Below are 18,912 nucleotides of genomic sequence, written 5' to 3'. Positions count from 1 at the left end.
ACAGAATCTAATCGACCAAATTAAACTCCTTAATCAGTCCGATTATATACTACCGGAACTTGTTAAAAGAGAATCATTATTAATTATTCTTTTCTTTTATTACTTATTACTCTCTCGGAGTCTATTTATAAATTGTCCGTTTATGGACAAACCAATCAATGAACAACCTCATTTCTTACATGGTATCAGAGCTATTGCTCATCTTCTTCAGGCCAAGACAAGTTAACGTTTGTTTGTTTTTTTTGTTTGATAATCCAGTATCCAGATCTTCTTCTTCTGCTCCTTTATTTGGTGGCTCTCATTGAGGATATTGGCTTCATCTCTTTTTCAGCTTAGTTTTCTCCTTTTTTTCCTTTCTCTGTTTCCGCTGTCGTATTCTGCTCTTTTTTTTCCCCCTCCCTCTCTCGCTGGATCCAACTTCGAAATCATCTCTTTAGATTGATTTTTTTCCCCATCGTTCCCTTCTAGATCAACTCTTAAAATTCGATATTTTGATCCTGCTCGATTACCTACTGCCGAGATCTCTTCTCCAATCGTGTCACCTCCTTTGTCTGCAAACTATCGCCGTCGTTGCAACCCGTGCCCTCTTTCTCGTTCTTATTCGGCCGTCACTGGCCGTGCTCCTTCTCGTGCTTACCTATTCCTTTTTGCTTTTATTTACAATCTCAGATAATTATGACTAAAGGAAAAAATTTAGAACAATGTCAAATCTCTTGCATTATTGGTCACAGAGTTAAATATATTGATATTTAGGTGACGTTTAGTTTATGTGTTTGGGAATGAAGGAATGGATTCATTATCAAATTTTGTGTTTGGTTGATGGGAATGGAATCAAGATTTTGGAATGAAACCCAAAAATTAAGTATGGATGAAACCCACCCTCTCCCTTGGATTTTGATGGAATAGGAATGTGAATTAAGTTTTAGACAAAAATACCTTTAGTATATTTGTTTAATTTTTTTTAATTTCACTCTCTCCTTGTTCTCTCTCATCATATTTTCTCTCACCTTATTTTATCATCACACTTTCTTTTTCAACATACTTTCTCTCTCCTCATTCTCTCTCATCATACATTCCCTATATTCTCTTCCATCATACATTCTCTCTCCTCATTTTCTCTCTCTTCATTCCCTTCCATCACACTTTCTCCTTATTTTTTCATCATACTTTCTCTCTCATCGTACTTTCTCGCTTCTCAATCTTGTTGGATTCTTCGAGCGGCGAAAACCGCTTTTCGCGTCGCGGAAACCCCGAATCACCCAAGGCCAACGGATCCGTGCAAGGAAAACCCGAACGAAAAATACGAGTACGAGTTTCAAAATCTTTAAATCTACTCCTAGATCTATGTGTTGAGAACTTTACCCTTGTTGCGTGTCCTTTCACGTTCCCGCTGTTCCAAGGAGTTGCCGGATCTCAAGACCGTCAAGCGCCGGTCGTCTAGAAGTATCCACACGGACACGTAGGTGGAGAAACCTCACACAAAAGGTGTGCTAGCACCTTGGTGAGATTCGGCCAAGCAAAGAGGAGAGGGAGAGGGAGAGCTTGAGAGCTTGAGGAAGAAGAAAGAAGTAAAAATGAGGAGTTGAATCAAAAATTCATTTTCTTTCCCTCACTAAAGTGGCCGGCCACATTTGGTTGTGTAACCCCCATTTCCACTTAATTACAATTAAGTGGAGGCCATTAAGAGGTGTCTTGTAACTCCCATGAGGTGGCACACCATGAAGATGTGGACCATTACCATTGGTCTACATCTTGTCACTTCACAATGATGTGGCAAATGAGTAACCTCCACTCATTTAATGTGGCCAACCCACATTAAATGCAATGGAGGCTTGTAACCTCCATGAGGTGGCAAAACAAGATGATGTGGAACAACACTATTGGTCCACATCTTGCCACCTCACTCATGATGTGGCAAAGAGTCAAGTCAAACTTGACTCTTCCTCTTCCTCTCTAGTCAAGTCAAACTTGACTCAATCTCTCTCATGGTTGATCTAATCTAACCATTTGATTCAAGCCAACTTAATATAATGAATCTAATTCATTAAATTAAATTGATCTAATGAGTCATAATCTAAATTAGACTCATTAAATACATGAATCAACTTGAGTCTAACTCAATTAGCCCAATTTGGATTACTCTTAATCCAATTTGATTCATCAAATGAATCTAATCCTCTTGGTTCATCATATGAACCAAATCTCCATCTAAATGTCCTAAGTGTGTGACCCTATAGGTTCTTGCAACGTTGGCAATGCCCTAAACCCATTTAGGAGCATAAGTAATGAGCGGTATCTAACAACACATCATTACTACCCAAGTTACAAGAAATGTCGAGATCCAACATCACCTTGTGACTACTAATTGTGATTCCTCACAATATGTGACATTGTCCTTCTATCCTAGACATCTAGATTGATCAATGTGAGGCATAGACCGTGTCATCCTCTAATCAATCTAAATCTTGAACTGCAAGTAGACTCACTCGATCAAATGAGCTCAACATCTAATGTTGACTCATTTGGGCATGGCCATGCACTTCGTGGTCTAACTCTATCAAGAATATTGATGTCGCTCCCGTCATATGGGAGGGATAGATCCCATCTACATCACTCACATCTCTCTGCATAATTTGTTACATACCCAGTAATCGCCTTTATAGTCCACCCTGTTACGGGTGACGTTTGACGAAACCAAAGTACATAACTCCTTATGTAGGGATCTATGGTGACTTCAGGTCAAAGGACTAATAGTCATACTAATAGCCACATGAGAAAGTATATGACACTCATATAACGATCCATGATACTTTCTCATGGCGGGTCATTCAGTATACATTCTCTAATGCATACCCATGTGTCAGCTTGATATCTCTATATCCATGACTTGTGAGATCAAGTCATCGAGCTGACCTACATGCTAGTCTTATTGTATTAACATTGTCCCTGAATGTTAATACTCGACTAGGAATGATTTAGAGTAGTGTTCCCTATATCATCTCACTATCGATTCAACCAATCGATTGATATAGGTAAGAACCTTCTACTCAAGGACGTTACTATACTTATTTTATCTGGCACTAATACAAATAAGCATAATAACCAAAAACCAAATGCCTTAATATATATACAAGAATATGATATACATGAGTCCATACAATCATCAAATGATTGGCTCTAGGGCTCTAACTAACAAATCTCTCTTAGCATACTCTCTCTCATCATTTTCTCTCATCGTACTTTCTCTCTCTTCATTTTCTCTCATCACACTCTCTCTTTTTATTTTCTCTAATCACACTTTCTCCCTCATCACACTTTCTCTCTCTCTAATTTTTCCTATCACTCTTTCTCTCTCCTCACTTTTTCATTTTCTCTCATAATACTTTCCCTCTCTTTATTTTTTCCATCACTCTTTCTCTCTCATCATACTTTCTCTCTCCTCAGACTCTCATCATACTTTCTCTCTCTTTATTTTTCCCCATCACTCTTTCTCTCTCATCGTACTTTCTCTCTCATCGTACTTTCTCTCTCATCGTACTTTCATTTTCTCTCATAATATTTTCTTTTTCTTCATTTTTTCCAATCACTCAGCAAACTTTCTCTCTCATCATACTTTTTCTCTTCTCAATCCCTCCTATTATGCACTCTCTCCTCATTTTCTCTCATCATACTTTCTCTCTCTTCATTTTTCCCAACACACTTTCTCTCTCATCACACTTTCTTTCTCACCATTTTCTCTCATCATATGTTTCTCTCACATTCAACTTTCTCTCGCATCTATTTTTTTCTTTTATTTTCCTGTAAGGGTAAAAAAGGAAATTTAGGTTCATTCCGATTGAAAATATTTAACTAACCAAACATCATTTTTAAGAATGATACCCAAGCTCATACCCATTCTCATTCCATAATACTATGATACCCATTCCCATTCCGATTCCTAGGAGAGAACCAAACGCCCCCTAATGTCTTAAATGATTTGATTCAAATTTTATTGATTATTTTATAATTTTAAGATAATCAACTATTTTATAGGTTTATCCTAGAGTACTATTGTCTATACTTACTCTATACCTACTCTTCGTAAACCACTAGAGTTTTATTTATTGGATGGTATATTTGTTGGTTGATATTCGGAATATCGTACTGGTTCCTCTGTATAAAAATTTTGTACAAGTCCTGAACCTTTCCTAACAACCTATTGTGTTCTTTAGAAATTAAATTTTGAATCGCAAACAGAACTTAACATTATTGATTCTAAATTCAACTTATTTGTTCTTTAGAGGTTTAGACTTGGATCACAAACAACGCTTAACATTATTAATCCAAATCCACCTATGTTACAAATTTGATTAAATATTTATTTCAGAGATCGACTTCCAGGTTAAACATGGCAAGGCACTAGGCCTTCTTGGGTATGGGATCATCCACCACTTCCTAAACAAAGCCTTTCAACGAAATTCAATATTTAATCTCCTTATAGTAACCCTAGGTTTAACCATTAAGAACAATCGAATCACAAGATCGAAAAACAAAAGAAACACAAAATCGAATCATAAATTCGAAACCTAGAATCGTTAGCCTATTGTGTTTGGTATTTCAAAATCCATACAAAGAAAATTAGTATGATGTGGAATAAAACAACTAGTTATACCTTTCTTTGTAGTTAAAAACCTCTTGATCTTCTGTTGTATTCCTCACCTTCTCTTGGACGTCGTGTGGGTGACGATCTACCAAGATAAATTCCACCGGGACCATTTCTTTTTCTCCAGGACTCTTGAGCCATCAAGGGATGCCAAAATAGGAAATTTCCTTCCTCTTCTTCTCCTCCAAGCAATCGACCACCAAGTGCATCTCCTCCTCTTCTTCTTCCTATCTAAGCAATCGGCCACAAGGACTAAGGAGACCTTGATGCCACCGGCCCTAAGGAAGCAAAAGAGGAGACAAGAGGTAATTGTGCCGCCGGCCATAAAAGAAGAAAACAAAGAGAAGGAAGCGATGCCATGGCCGACCACCAAGGAAGAAAGGAGCATGAAGGGGCCGACCACACCAAGGAAGAGAGGAAAAAGAATAATGGTTATTCCATGAGGCACTCTCTCCCTCTCTTTTATAATCCTTAGTCTTGACAAAAAAGAAAATTTTAATAACAATTAAAATCTCTCTCTTTTAATTTTCCTATTGTATATGACAATAAAGGAAAATTTTAAAATTAATCTATATCTTTTAAAACATGTAGACAACTACAAAAAAAAAAGGAAAGATTAATTAAAACTTCTCTTTTTAAAACATGGTTATAAAAAAGGAAAGTTTTATCAAAAATTAAAATCTCTCTTTTAAACATTATAGATATCTACAAATAAGGAAAGATTTTAACAAAATTAAAATCTCTCTTTAATCTTTTGTAGATAGCTATAAAAGGAATGATTTTAAAATTTTAAAACTCTCTTTTAAAACTATGAGGATGACTATAAAAGAAAAATTAAAATCTTCCTTTTAACCATTGTAGATAACTAAAAAAAAAGGAAAGATTTTAACAAAATAAAATCTCTCTTTTAACCATAGATAATTATAAAAAAGGAAAGATTTTAACAAAATAAAATCTCTCTTTTAACCATTGTAGATAAGGAAAGATTTTAACAAAATAAAATCTCTCTTTTAACCATTATAGATAACTACAAATAAGGAAAGATTTTAACAAAATTTTGTTTTAAACAAAACTTCATTTTCCTTTTATTCTCCATGTGGTCGGCCCTTAGCTTGGGCACCAAGCTATGGTTGGCCACCTCTTGGCTTCCAAGCTCATGCTTGGCCGACCCCTTGCACCAAGCAAGGATGCGGCCGACCCATTACTTGGGTAAGAAGTGGACTTTGTGGATACAAAGTTTTATAGAGACTACAACAGGGACCGAGAGGAGAAATTAATTTTGGTCTCCCGATGAGTTTGAGATTCCTGTGTTCGCCCCGAACACCTAACTCAAGTTCATCAATAATAACTCATACCACTAAAAAGTTATTATTGAACTACCGCACCAATCCCAAATTATATTATGGGCTCCTTATTATTATGAGTGCATTAATCTCCCTGTGTTTAAGATATAGAATGTCCACTAATTAAATGAGTTACTGACAACTCACTTAATTAATATCTAGCTCCATCACCCGATCGATTGGAGGCTCCCAATCGATCGGCCAATCGATTGGGAGGCTTTCTGTTCGCGCGACACTTCTCCCCAATCGATCCACTGATCAATTGGGAGGAGGCTTGTCGTGAATCCCCAATCGATCAGCCGATCGATTGGGCATGAGCCAATCGATCAACTAATCGATTCAACTATTGTTTTTGCCCAAAAACAAGTTCAAAGTCCCCTACACCAACATCCGATCAACCATGACCTGTTGGTTCATCTTGCCTAGCATCCGGTCACCCTTGACCTGCTAGGACTCCCTCACCAAGTGTCCGGTCAATCCCTTTGACCCACTTGGAATTTTCTCCTCGTGCCAAGTGTCCGGTCATCCTTGACCCACTTGGACTTATCTCCATCAGGTGTCCGATCAACCTTGATCTACCTAGACTTATCTCCACCAGGTATCCGATCAACCTTGATCCACCTGGATTTCCCGTGCCTGGCTTCACTCACCAATACTTCTCTTCTGCCTAGCTTCACTCACTAGGACTTCTCCTCCGCCTGACTTCACTCACCAGGACTTCCCTTCTGCCTAGCTTCACTCGCTAGGACTTCTCCTCTGCCTGGCTTCACTCACCAGGACTTTTCTCTGTCTGGCTTCACTCACCAGGACTTTTCCTCTGCCTGGCTTCACTCACCAGGATTTTCCTTCTGCCTAGTTTCACTCACTAGGACTTCTCCTCTGCTTGGCTTCACTCACCAGGACTTTCCTGCCTGGCTTCACTCGCCAGGACTTTCTTATCTGCCTGGCTTCACTCACCAGGACTTTCCACTGCCTGACTTCACTCACCAGGACTTTCCTATCTGCCTGGCTTCACTCACCAGGACTTTCCTATCTGCCTGACTTCACTCACCAGGACTTTCCAGCTGTCCGGCTTCACTCATCACCTAGTTTCACTCACTAGCATTTTTCTTCTGCCTAGCTTCACTCACTAGGACTTCTCCATCTGCCTGGCTTCACTCACCAGGACTTTCCTTCTACCTAACTTCACTCACTAGAACTTTCACCTGGCTTCACTCACCAAGATTTTCCAGTCAAGTATTTAGTCAACCTTGACCTACTCGACTCTCCTTCACAATCTCTCCACATGAACAATTACACCTGCAATCTCCATGTATTATCTGTATTGTCAAACATCGAAATTCAAACATCAAGACTCGAGCTTGACCCAATTCAAGCTCAGTCAACCAGATCAACCTTGACCTAGGGAATATTGCACCAACAATATGTTGGTGCAATCGACCTAGGTTTTGATGTGTGTGTCAAAGAGTTTAAGTTAGGCTTTCATATGTATTTGATATGTGTTTGAGTCATGCAGGACTTGGTGGAACACATAAGGACTTGGTGTGACCAAGTTCGGGAAGCTCATCCAAGGGCTCGGATCGTTGAGTCGGTGAAGGATGGTGTGGAAGACATCCGAGGGACCGTGCGGACGAGGAGCAATGGAGTGGAGCCGAAGGAAGTGGACTTCAAGGCAACGTGAAGGATGGCACGGAGAGGAGCCGCGGGCTCGGGTGCATCTGAGGGACGAAGGCCGAGGAAGAGGACTTCAAAGGCGACTCCGGAAAGGATGAGAGGAGTGAATGTACTGGGACCACGATCGGTGGTCATGGGACCATCGGTGATCCGATCACGAATGCACGAAGCATTCATGCTTGTCGACTAGGGACGATCGGTGGTCCTAAGACCACCGATCCGGTACATGACCGCTAAAATGGGCTCTAAAGAGAGCCGTTGGCGTTGCCTAACGGCTAGCACCAGCATGGACCAGTCGACTGGTGTCAGGGTTTGAGTTGATTGGTGATCAACTCTTTCCTCTTACTTAAGGGGAGCTTTGGGGCATTGAAGGGGTTACTGATACTCATTGTAAACCTTCTGATTCTGTGCCCAAAGCTCCCAAGACAATTCTCTTCCTCCTAATTCTAACTCCATCTTGTAAAGAGGAAGAGTGCTCTTGTGAGAGGTTTGCTCCACCGAGAAGGAGAAGCTTTAGCCGGAGATTGCCGGGGACTGATCCACCAAAGGATCAAGGGGTCGTCCACCTCAAGGACACGTCGTGGAGTAGGAGCAAGCAATCTCCGAACCACGTTACATCGAGCGTGTTAGCATTTGTATTCTCGTTTGTGTTTCATTGTTGTAGTTTCTATATTTCCGCTTGCGCAAACTAACGTATTGTATAGAAGAAATCGATTTGGGGGTGGCCTAGCTATCCAACCCCCCTTCAAGCGGCCACCGATCCTCCAACAATTGGTATCAGAGCAAGGAAGCTCTTCAACGGACTAATCGCCAAGAAGAACAACATCATCAAATGGCCGGCTCAAACATTCATCCACCCAAATTCGAAGGAGACTTCTCTTGGTGGAAGAGGAGAATGGAGGTATTCTTTAATACCGATTTTGACATTATGCTAATCATGAGGAGTGGTTTTGAAGAGCCCAAGGATGAACACAATGAGACAATCGACATAACAAGATAGACCAAAAGGCAAAAAGAAGAGCATCTAGCAAATGCCAAGGCAATCCATCATCTACATAATGTTCTTCCCCAACAAGAAATAACAAGGGTTGGAAGCTACTCAAGCGCCAAGGAATTATGGGAAAAGCTAGTGGAGCTTCATGAAGGGACATCGGAAGCAAAATTGGCAAGAAGAGACCTCCTTCGAACTCAACTCAACAATATCAAACTTGAGAAAGGAGAAAAGGTATCAACTTTACATTCTAGAATTAAAGAAATTATTAATGGACTAACAAGTGTAGGTGAGACACTCTCAAATCGAGACATGATGACAAAAGCCCTAAATGCTTTCCCAAGAACCACAACTTGGAGCTCCATTGTAGATTCATACTACATATCAAAGGACCTAGAGAAATCCTCTCTAGATGAACTCTTCTCAACAATGGAGCTTCACGAAACAAGAGTTGAAGGATTAGATGGAGAAGCTCATAAATCAAGAGGAGTAGCCCTTGTGGCAAACAAGGGAAAGGGAAAGAAGAAGAAATCTTCATCACCATCATCTTCCGACTCCGAAGAATCAAGTGCCTCAATGGATAGCGATCAAGAGGCATATATGGTAAGGAAAATGAGAAAGGCATTTAAATCCTTTTCTTCTAACAAATCTCGTGCTAGGAAAAGTTCAAGAAGCAAAAGTAGGACAAGGAAGATCATTTGCTATAATTGCCAAGGAGAGGGACACATAAGAGATGATTGTCCTCTCTTGAAGAAGAAGGAAGGGAAGAAGAAGGAGGAGAAGAAGACAAAAGAAAAAGGGAAGAAGGCTCATAACCTAAAAGCAACATGGGATGATCCATCATCATCATCGGAGGAAGAGGAGCACCATGTAGTCAATTTTGCTCTAATGGGAATTGATGATGTAGCCTCCACCTCATCCGAGCAAGAAGAAGGAAGGAGCTCAAGTGAAAATGAAGAGGGGAGCTCAAGTGAAGGGGGAGGTCAAACTTCGGATTCGGACTTCTCGGTAAGTGAGGTACATAATCTTCCTCCCCATATCTTAGTTAAAATTATTTCAAGCACAAATGATGACTTGTTCAAGGCAAAAAGGAAAAACAAGTCTTTGAAACATGACATTTGCATGCTTAAAGAAAAATTAGAATCCATGCCTATTAGGGATGATGATTTGCATGCTTCCTCTACAAGTTCAAATGATTCATGTTTAGAAGAGGAAAATAGGAAATTAAGGGAAAAGGTAGAATACCTTACCAATGCCCTTAGAAAATTTGAAATTGGCTCTAAAACCCTAAATATGATCATTGGGAGCCAAAGGGCAAGTTTTAAGAAAAATGGGATAGGATACAACGAACAAAATAATGAAAAGACCTACCATTGTTTACTTGCTAGGGGGCAATCAAAAACAAAGACCATAGATAGGAAATGGATCCCCAAAGAGTACTTGGTCAACCCAATTAGAAAGAATTTCTATTGGGTGCCAAAATCAATCCTCAAGGGTTAGAGGATTCTATGACAAGTCAACCATGGAAGTCAATAATTCAAAATTTTCCTATATGGTTGACTTGAGACCTTAAGGGGGAGGACTTAGCCTTGATAGAGATTTATGATCAAGAGGGCTAAATAGAGGTTACCTTTATCTCACAATGATTTGTATTATTTTCTAACCATGAATGTGAGATATTAGGATGAGACAAGTAATTCACTTATGCTTATGGCATTTTGATGAGTTATGAAGTGTATCAATGTTTAGTGATCATAGACCAACTATGGGGAAAGCAAATGTTTAATTAATGGACATCTTGCCCATAGATCATAGTTGGACATTTCAAATGTTTTGAAAACAATTCTATGTTTTATTTACTGTGGTCTAGCTATTTTAAAACATATGATTGCAAAATTGAGCTTGAAATTGATACAAACTTGAATGTTTTCGATATTTTTGAAACTTGGTCAAAATTTTGAAAATAGGTTGACTTTTCATGAAAACATATTTTTCTTAGTTAAAGAACATTATAAGAAATATATGTTCAAAAATTCATGATTTTTCAAATTTTCTAGAATTTTTTATGGATTTCTGAAGTTGGCTGCCGTAGGCTGAAATTGATATTCAGTTTGCGCCAGTCGACTGGTACCAGCCTTTCAGCATTCGGTTGGTATTTAAAATCAAATTTTTGGGTCAAAGTTGGTTGGAACTGATACCATAGTATGTGTACGTATCTGGTACAATATTTTTGATGGTGTCAAAGGGGGAGAAATGGGTAGGTTTAAGTTAGAAATCTACTTGGGTGCAAATCTTTGAAAATTAAGATTAAGAGCATGTGTTAAGGGGGAGCTTGGGTTTTATGCTTCATATTTACATATTGCCTGTACTTTTCAAAGTTGTTATTGGTGCCTAACTTAAACATATTGCCACACATCAAAAAGGGGGAGATTGTTGGTGCAATCGACCTAGGTTTTGATGTGTGTGTCAAAGAGTTTAAGTTAGGCTTTCATATGTATTTGATATGTGTTTGAGTCATGCAGGACTTGGTGGAACACATAAGGACTTGGTGTGACCAAGTTCGGGAAGCTCATCCAAGGGCTCGGATCGTTGAGTCGGTGAAGGATGGTGTGGAAGACATCCGAGGGACCGCGCGGACGAGGAGCAATGGAGTGGAGCCGAAGGAAGTGGACTTCAAGGCAGCGTGAAGGATGGCACGGAGAGGAGCCGCGGGCTCGGGTGCATCTGAGGGACGAAGGCCGAGGAAGAGGACTTCAAAGGCGACTCCGGAAAGGATGAGAGGAGTGAATGTACTGGGACCAGTCGACTGGTCATGGGACCAGTCGACTGATCCAAATTCACAGCATTCTGTGCTTGTCGACTAAGGGGACCAGTCGACTGGTACATGACCGTTGGCAGAAAACGGGCTCTAAAGAGAGCCGTTGGCGTTGCCTAACGGCTAGCACCAGTCGACTGGTGCATGGACCAGTCGACTGGTGTCAGGGTTTGAGTTGATTGGTGATCAACTCTTTCCTCTTACTTAAGGGGAGCTTTGGGGCATTGAAGGGGTTACTGATACTCATTGTAAACCTTCTGATTCTGTGCCCAAAGCTCCAAAGACAATTCTCTTCCTCCTAATTCTAACTCCATCTTGTAAAGAGGAAGAGTGCTCTTGTGAGAGGTTTGCTCCACCGAGAAGGAGAAGCTTTAGCCGGAGATTGCCGGGGACTGATCCACCAAAGGATCAAGGGCTCGTCCACCTCAAGGACACGTCGTGGAGTAGGAGCAAGCAATCTCCGAACCACGTTACATCGAGCGTGTTAGCATTTGTATTCTCGTTTGTGTTTCATTGTTGTAGTTTCTATATTTCCGCTTGCGCAAACTAACGTATTGTATAGAAGAAATCGATTTGGGGGTGGCCTAGCTATCCAACCCCCCTTCAAGCGGCCACCGATCCTCCAACACAATAGACATAAGATTATTTACTTATTACATTTAACTTTCTATCTTTATTAACTTTTGTAATTATTATATTTTTTTCACACAGGATCAAATGACAGATAGAGTGACTCAGACATCTCAGCCACTAGCAAGGGGGAGTCACAGTCTCTATCCGCTAAGGCACTAAATGATATTTATTATAATGTTATCGATGGACGGGCAAAAAACTCCACCCTCTACGATCTTGGCTCCCAAGCTAAAGTCGATCGTATTTGATCGTTTAAGGACTCCTAGGGATCGTGATGATTCCTCTTCCTCTTTCTCTTCTTCTACTGAGATGCAATCTTTAAGACGGGAAAATGAAGAATTGCGTACTCAAATTATCTCAATGGATCAGAGGATGAATGAGTGGATGGCAGCTGAGCAGCAACGAGTAGAGGATGATCGGAAGCAAAAACAGGATCATGATGCTCATATGACTTAGATGCGAGCATTCGTAGCATATATATATATATAAGGATTTTTTTATTGTAATTTTAAATATTAATGTACTATTTGAATTATGAATGGATAGTGTAATTTTTTTTAGTTTGTATGTAAGAATATTTCTATTATGGGTATGGGTTTTCTAGTGTTATTTTAGATATTATTTGGATAGTGAAATGTATGGATGCATGAAGGTGATGTAATTGTGGATTGTGAACTCTTCATTTGTATGTATGAAATGTCATCATTTGTGATGATTTTTTATGTATGAAAATTATATACAAATTATGGCCTAAAAAGGAAGGCAATCTGTGAATTTTGTTTATTTCCGTCGGAATACCGACGAAATGTCTAATTCCGTCGAAAAATATCGATCGATATTTTCTGGCGGAATTCTTTTATCCGTTGGCAAATACCGACAAAATTAGGTATCTTGTCAGTATTCTCATTTAGGTATTACCGACGGAATGCTAATTCCATCGGAAAATACTGGCGGAATACTAATTCCGTCGATAATACTTAAATGGAATTAGGAATGATTAAGTTAAGATTACTGATAATTTCATTGTTAATACTACAAATAGAATTAGTTATTCCGTCAGTAATACTATTGACGAAATGCTTAAATCCGTCGGAAAATATTTTTTCATCGAATTTTACATTGACATATTATTTTTCATCATAATTTTGCTAGTAAATGTCTCCATCTATAGAATTATGATATAATTTTCCGTTGGTAATATTATTTTTTTTAATGAGTTCAGTCATTTTCTTTCTTAAATTAAGGATCTTAAGATTATAAAACTCTCAGAATAATGAATTAATGAGATAAGATTGATGCAGTCTTTAAATTATGAAAATATGAAAAGTTGTTTTTGTTTAATGCATTTTTAAAATACATTGGGCAAAAAAAGAAAAGATGACCCGTTTTTTATTGAACTCTTTAAAAATTATTTATTCTTTTTTCATTTATTATTAAAATAGTATTTTATCTCATCTTAATATTTTTATTTTAAAATATGAATATTTTCTGATTAATACTGATTAATATTATATTGTAGTAGTGACCACAATTATGTAGTTGTAACACTATAAAATTATGTTACTACAACTCTATAGTTATAAAAGTTATAAAATTATAATGACTATAACTATATAATACATACGAGATCAATAACAATTACTATCTCATATTTACTACCAGATAAAAAAACAAAGATGCACCCTTTTAACTTTTTTTTTTAACTTTTGCCCGAATACATTAGATAAGAATTGAAAAATATTATTATTATTATTATATATTATGTATAATATTTAATTATATTTTAAATGCTCATTGTATGTATTTTAAATGCTATTAAATTATTTTATGTTTTATTAAATTATATGTTATGTATCACTAAAATTTCTTACTGTTAATTTGTATTATATCTAGAATTAAATTATTTTAATACATACTATAAAATATTATTACAGAGGGCATTAAATTTATTGTAAAGGTTATTTATATAAACACCTTTATCATGTGTGAATGAAACAATTATATATATTTGAATCAATTAGGAAGCATTAGACAGGCAACCAATCATATTGAACAAATATTAGCATTGTAGTAATTTCATAATTGAGGCAGAGATAAATCCAAACATATATGGGGACAGCAATTCGATTGAAGAGCAATAACTGTGGTTAAAATTGGCATGATCATAATCAAATTATGACATATTTGGGGATTTGATTTGTTTATTTAACTTTTGTAATTCGATAGGATTTTAAATATCTTCCATTGGAACAATAAATTAAATATTATTATCAGACCTGAGGAGGTAGCAAGAGGAAGGAAAAACGAGCGAGTTCCAATTTGTTGGAAAAAATATATATGAACTGAACAATTCACAGCTATAAAACTTTAATAGGAAAGAATTTAACTTTCTTTAGGGCGATTTATGATCGTTTAATTTATATTCATAAAACATATCCAACTAAGAACCGTCAATTAATTCTGATTTACATGGAAATAATTACTACACCGGTCCGTACGTGTATAAATTGAACCGCGTTCCCTCGCCAATTGTAGGGCGCACCGCCGCCGGCGCCGCCACCGAGACGTCTCTGCTTTCTGTGTATCTGCTCTGTGTTCGATTAAAATGGTGAGGCGGAAGAAGAGCATGGGGCGGCAGAAGATCGAGATCAAACGGATCCAGAACGAGGAGGCGCGGCAGGTTTGCTTCTCCAAGCGCCGAAGCGGAGTCTTCAAGAAGGCCAGCGAGCTGTCCATCCTTTGCGGCGCTGAGATTAGTGTCGTCGTCTTCTCCCCCGCCGGCAAGGTCTTCTCCTTCGGCCACCCCTCCGTCGAGGCCGTCGTCGACCGCTTTCTCGTCGGAAACCCACGCCAGCAGCACCCGGAGTGCGGCGGAGGCGGAGGCCTCGATTCGCACCGCGAGGCAGCCGTGCGGGAGCTCAACAGAAAATGCATGGAGCTGCACGACATGTTGGAGGCCGAGAAGAAGAAGCGCGACGCTCTCGAAAAAGAGATCAAGAAGGAGAAGGAGGGGGAGGCGGGAAGGTGGATTTGGGACGGCGACGAGGACGTGGAGAGACTCGGCATGGAGGAGCTGCAGGAGCTGGAGCGTAGGCTAGTTGAGTTGAGGAGCGACGTGGCGAGGAGGGCGGACCAGCTGCTGCAAGAGAGCTTCGTGTTCAAGCCGCAATTCCTGGCAGCGGCGCCGCTCGGCAGTGGCGGCGGAGCGGCGGCGGGGGTGCATGCAGTGAAGAAAGAAGCCGCCGACGTGCATTATCCAGGTCTCGACGCCGGCGGGTTCGGGGGCTACGGGCACGGTTTCTTTAGCTCCAGAATCTAACGATAGCGATCGATTTCGTAGTTAAATGTAGTAACATCGCCAAAGTCAACTATATGGAGTATATCGAACTCGTACGGATTTGTATTTAGTACTGCATGAGCAATGAAAAAGGTACGTTAATGTCCTTCCGATATCTGTTAATTAGTCAATTAGACATCAAAATAATGCCAGCATTACCTCTAAGTTAGCAAGAGGTGGAATTTGTGGATAAATTATAATTACTTATAATTTAGCAATAGAATAATGTTTTAAAATTTTAATCCAATTTAAAATGCAAACACACTCATACACACACTTTGTCCCATCGTGCATGCATCAGCGACCGAGCCACTGCCATCGCGTGAGGCCAAGAGGAGTACGTGTACAAATCTGACGAAAGGAAGCAGCACACAACCGTCCGATCCCAAGTGCCCAGAGAAGTAACGGCTCATATTTCACAGCGAAAGGCGCGGCGTCGCTGGCCTCGCCCATGGCGTGGTCGGGGTTATTCATGCCGGTCGCATGGATTCTGTCAGAAACGTAAAGTGTTGTCATTCTCATCATGATTTTTTTTTTCATCATTCAATATACGAACCGCCGATTATTATTCAATTCAATTTGCCATTACTTCGTAATAAATCATATAAATCATTAATTAAAACTTAGTGGGATGTTAACGTTCTCTCCTATTGCACCGTATAACGTAAGATTTATATTTAGTACTGTGTTTCACTGCAAAAAAAAAAAAAAAAAACTACAGATAGCTTTGAGATTCGTGCACAGAAAGCTAGCTACAACTGAAAACAAGCTAGATAAGAATACACCCCGCAGCAATCCCTTTCGTACGATACGATCTCTCATGGAGCTCTTCTTCCCCATCCTCCCGTTGCTCTTGCTACTCTCCTCGGGTAAGTAAGCATCTCACTTCCTTTCTTTTTGATTAATGTATGATCTATCATTGTTTGGATCCAGGGGCGTTATGGCTATCGCCGGCGGGAGGTGCGGGGACCACCTTCACCATCAAGAACGGTTGCCCGTATACCATTTGGCCGGGAACATTGTCCGGCAACGGCGCAGCCCAACTTGGCGGCGGCGGCTTTGAGCTTCCTACCGGTTCCACCGCCGCCTTCTCTGCTCCGCCTGGCTGGTCCGGACGCTTCTGGGCCCGCACCCGCTGTCGCTTCGTCTCCCCCTCCTCGTCGCCTCCCAACGGCATCTGCGTCACCGGCGACTGCGGCGGCGCTTTCCACTGCGCGGTTGGCGGCGCCACGCCGGTCAGCCTCGCCGAGTTCACGCTCGGCGGTGGCGGAAACGGCACCGGAAAGGACTTCTACGACGTGAGCCTGGTCGACGGATTCAACATCGGCATCGGTGTCCGCCCCTCCTCGGCGGCGGGCGATAACTGCCGGTACGCTGGGTGCGTGGAGGACCTGAACGCACGGTGCCCGGCGGAGCTGAGGGTGGCAGCGGAACCCGGAGGGGAGACGGTAGCGTGCCGGAGCGCGTGCGACGCGTTCGGGACGCAGGAGTACTGCTGCACCGGGACCTACGGATCGCCGGCGACCTGCAGGCCAACGCGATACTCGCAGCTATTCAAGTCGGCGTGTCCGGCAGCGTACAGCTATGCCTACGACGACGCCACCAGCACGTTCACGTGCACTGCAGGCGCTGTCGGCTACGTCATCACCTTCTGCCCGGCAACCGGCGACGCCATCTAGCCTTAGCTGAGATCTAAACACACATATATATTTCTACCTTTAAAAACATAATTATATATGACATTAAATTAAAACTCATTTATTGCTTAATACTTAATTGCTGTTAGTTCACAGGACTAACATAATTTCCAGCGAGCAGCAAGGTATATCCTGAGCTTGAGTGCGATTTCTTAGGGCATCATGAGTTTTTTTTATAATTTTCAAATTTCAATATGCCAAAAATATGATATTCTCTCCCCCAAGTAAAAAAAGCTCTTTTACAAACCCCCAAACTTCATTGCCAATTAATGATTGGCTCTACTCATATTATTAATTTCGAGAGAAAAAAAACATATTTAATTTTTACGGTTTTAATTGAATAAAAACCTTAAACCTCACGCCCATGATAGGTTAAGCTTATTTATTCAATTTTTTAGTTTGATAAATGATCCCGTTCGAAAGCTGAGTCGGATGAAGGCGGGTCTTATTGTACGAAAGGTTGACGGAGAGTCGTTGAAGTACTGGATACGCCGGATACCCCCCTGGAAAGGTTCGTACGGGCGGCCTCTGAAGAAAGATGATCAGGACGATGACGCTATTGTTCTGCACACACTCAGACGAGCCCCTCGGTCGTTAGAGACCAAGAACCAGGGAAAAAGTTCCTGGGTCAGGCCCTCAGACGCTCAAGTCAGGTGCTTTTCCCCAGAAATCGCAGAGAAAGGACGAAAAGTAAATGACTAGTGAGAAATGACGAGTGAGCGTACCTGCATAAGAGACAAGACATCCCTTTTTATACTGCAACGAAGATTCCTGAGTCTGACGGGTGTCAGGGAATGTCGGTTGTCAGACTTTGTCTAGCGATGGTTGACACGTGGCTCTTCCTAATAGGCTGGCGGCAAAACCAAAGGTGTATTGAGCCCCGACTGTCGGCATATTCCCTGACACCTTGATTATTCCCTCTGACAAGCGGTTGCGATTTCTCGGCTGATTTGTCCTGTAGCCCCTGACCGATCCAGGATCTGGACTTGCCCTGTTTTCATATACTGTTGCCTTCGACTTGTATGTTCCGATCTGTATGTTAAGCTCGTGTCCGGATCTGCCCTTGTCGTCTGCTATCTCTGTTAGTTAGAGCCCTAGAGCCAATCATTTGATGATTGTATTATGGACTTGTTGTATCATATTCTTATATAAATAAAGGCATGTGTTTTGGTTATTATACTTACTTGTATTGGTGCCAAATAAACTAAGTATAATAGCGTCCTTAAGTAGACGGTTCTCACCTATATCAATCGGTTAGTTGAACCGATAGTGAGATGATATAGGGAACACTACTCTTAATCATTCCTAATCGAGTATTAACATTCAGGGACAATGTTATGCAATAAGACTAGCATGTAGGTCAACTCGATGACTTGATCTCACAAGTCATGGATATAGAGATATCAAGTTGACACATGGGTATGCATTGGAGAATGTATACTGAATGACCCGCCATGAGAAAGTATCATGGATCGTTATATGAGTGTCATATACTTTCTCATTGTTAGGACCAAAAGTAGCTAGAGGGGGGGGGGGTGAATAGCTCGTCGCGTTCTCTCGGTGCTCGGCGTTGATTGGCGTTGCTTGTTTCTTCAAGAATATGCAGCGGAAAATACAGAAACAAATGCAACAACGCTAACACGGTTGGTTTACTTGGTATCCACCTCACAAGAGGTGACTAGTCCAAGGATCCATACCACGCACGCACCCTCCACTATGAAAACACTCCTTTTCGGTAACTACCGAGGGCGGAGAAGCCCTACAAGACTCTCAGTACAAG

At 40.7% G+C, this 18,912-nt stretch overlaps 2 protein-coding genes across 2 annotated transcripts; both read left to right on the top strand.

The window, feature by feature from the left end:
• The first annotated feature begins 14,703 nt into the window (after positions 1-14,703).
• On the top strand, positions 14,704-15,417 carry LOC122004607 (agamous-like MADS-box protein AGL62). The gene has a single exon (XM_042559470.1). The coding sequence runs from the start codon at positions 14,704-14,706 to the stop codon at positions 15,415-15,417; it is 714 nt and encodes a 237-aa protein (XP_042415404.1).
• Positions 15,418-16,255: 838 nt separating this feature from the next.
• Positions 16,256-17,143, top strand: LOC122004596 (pathogenesis-related thaumatin-like protein 3.5). Its single transcript, XM_042559461.1, has 2 exons — positions 16,256-16,304; positions 16,369-17,143. Exons 1-2 carry the CDS (start codon positions 16,256-16,258, stop codon positions 17,112-17,114), a joined length of 795 nt encoding a protein of 264 aa, XP_042415395.1. The 3' UTR covers positions 17,115-17,143.
• Positions 17,144-18,912: the final 1,769 nt, after the last annotated feature.

The sequence above is a fragment of the Zingiber officinale genome, chromosome 1A (genome assembly GCF_018446385.1).
Source record: "Zingiber officinale cultivar Zhangliang chromosome 1A, Zo_v1.1, whole genome shotgun sequence".
Taxonomy (NCBI): Eukaryota; Viridiplantae; Streptophyta; class Magnoliopsida; order Zingiberales; family Zingiberaceae; genus Zingiber; species Zingiber officinale.
This window is presented reverse-complemented; position numbering and strand designations above follow the sequence as displayed.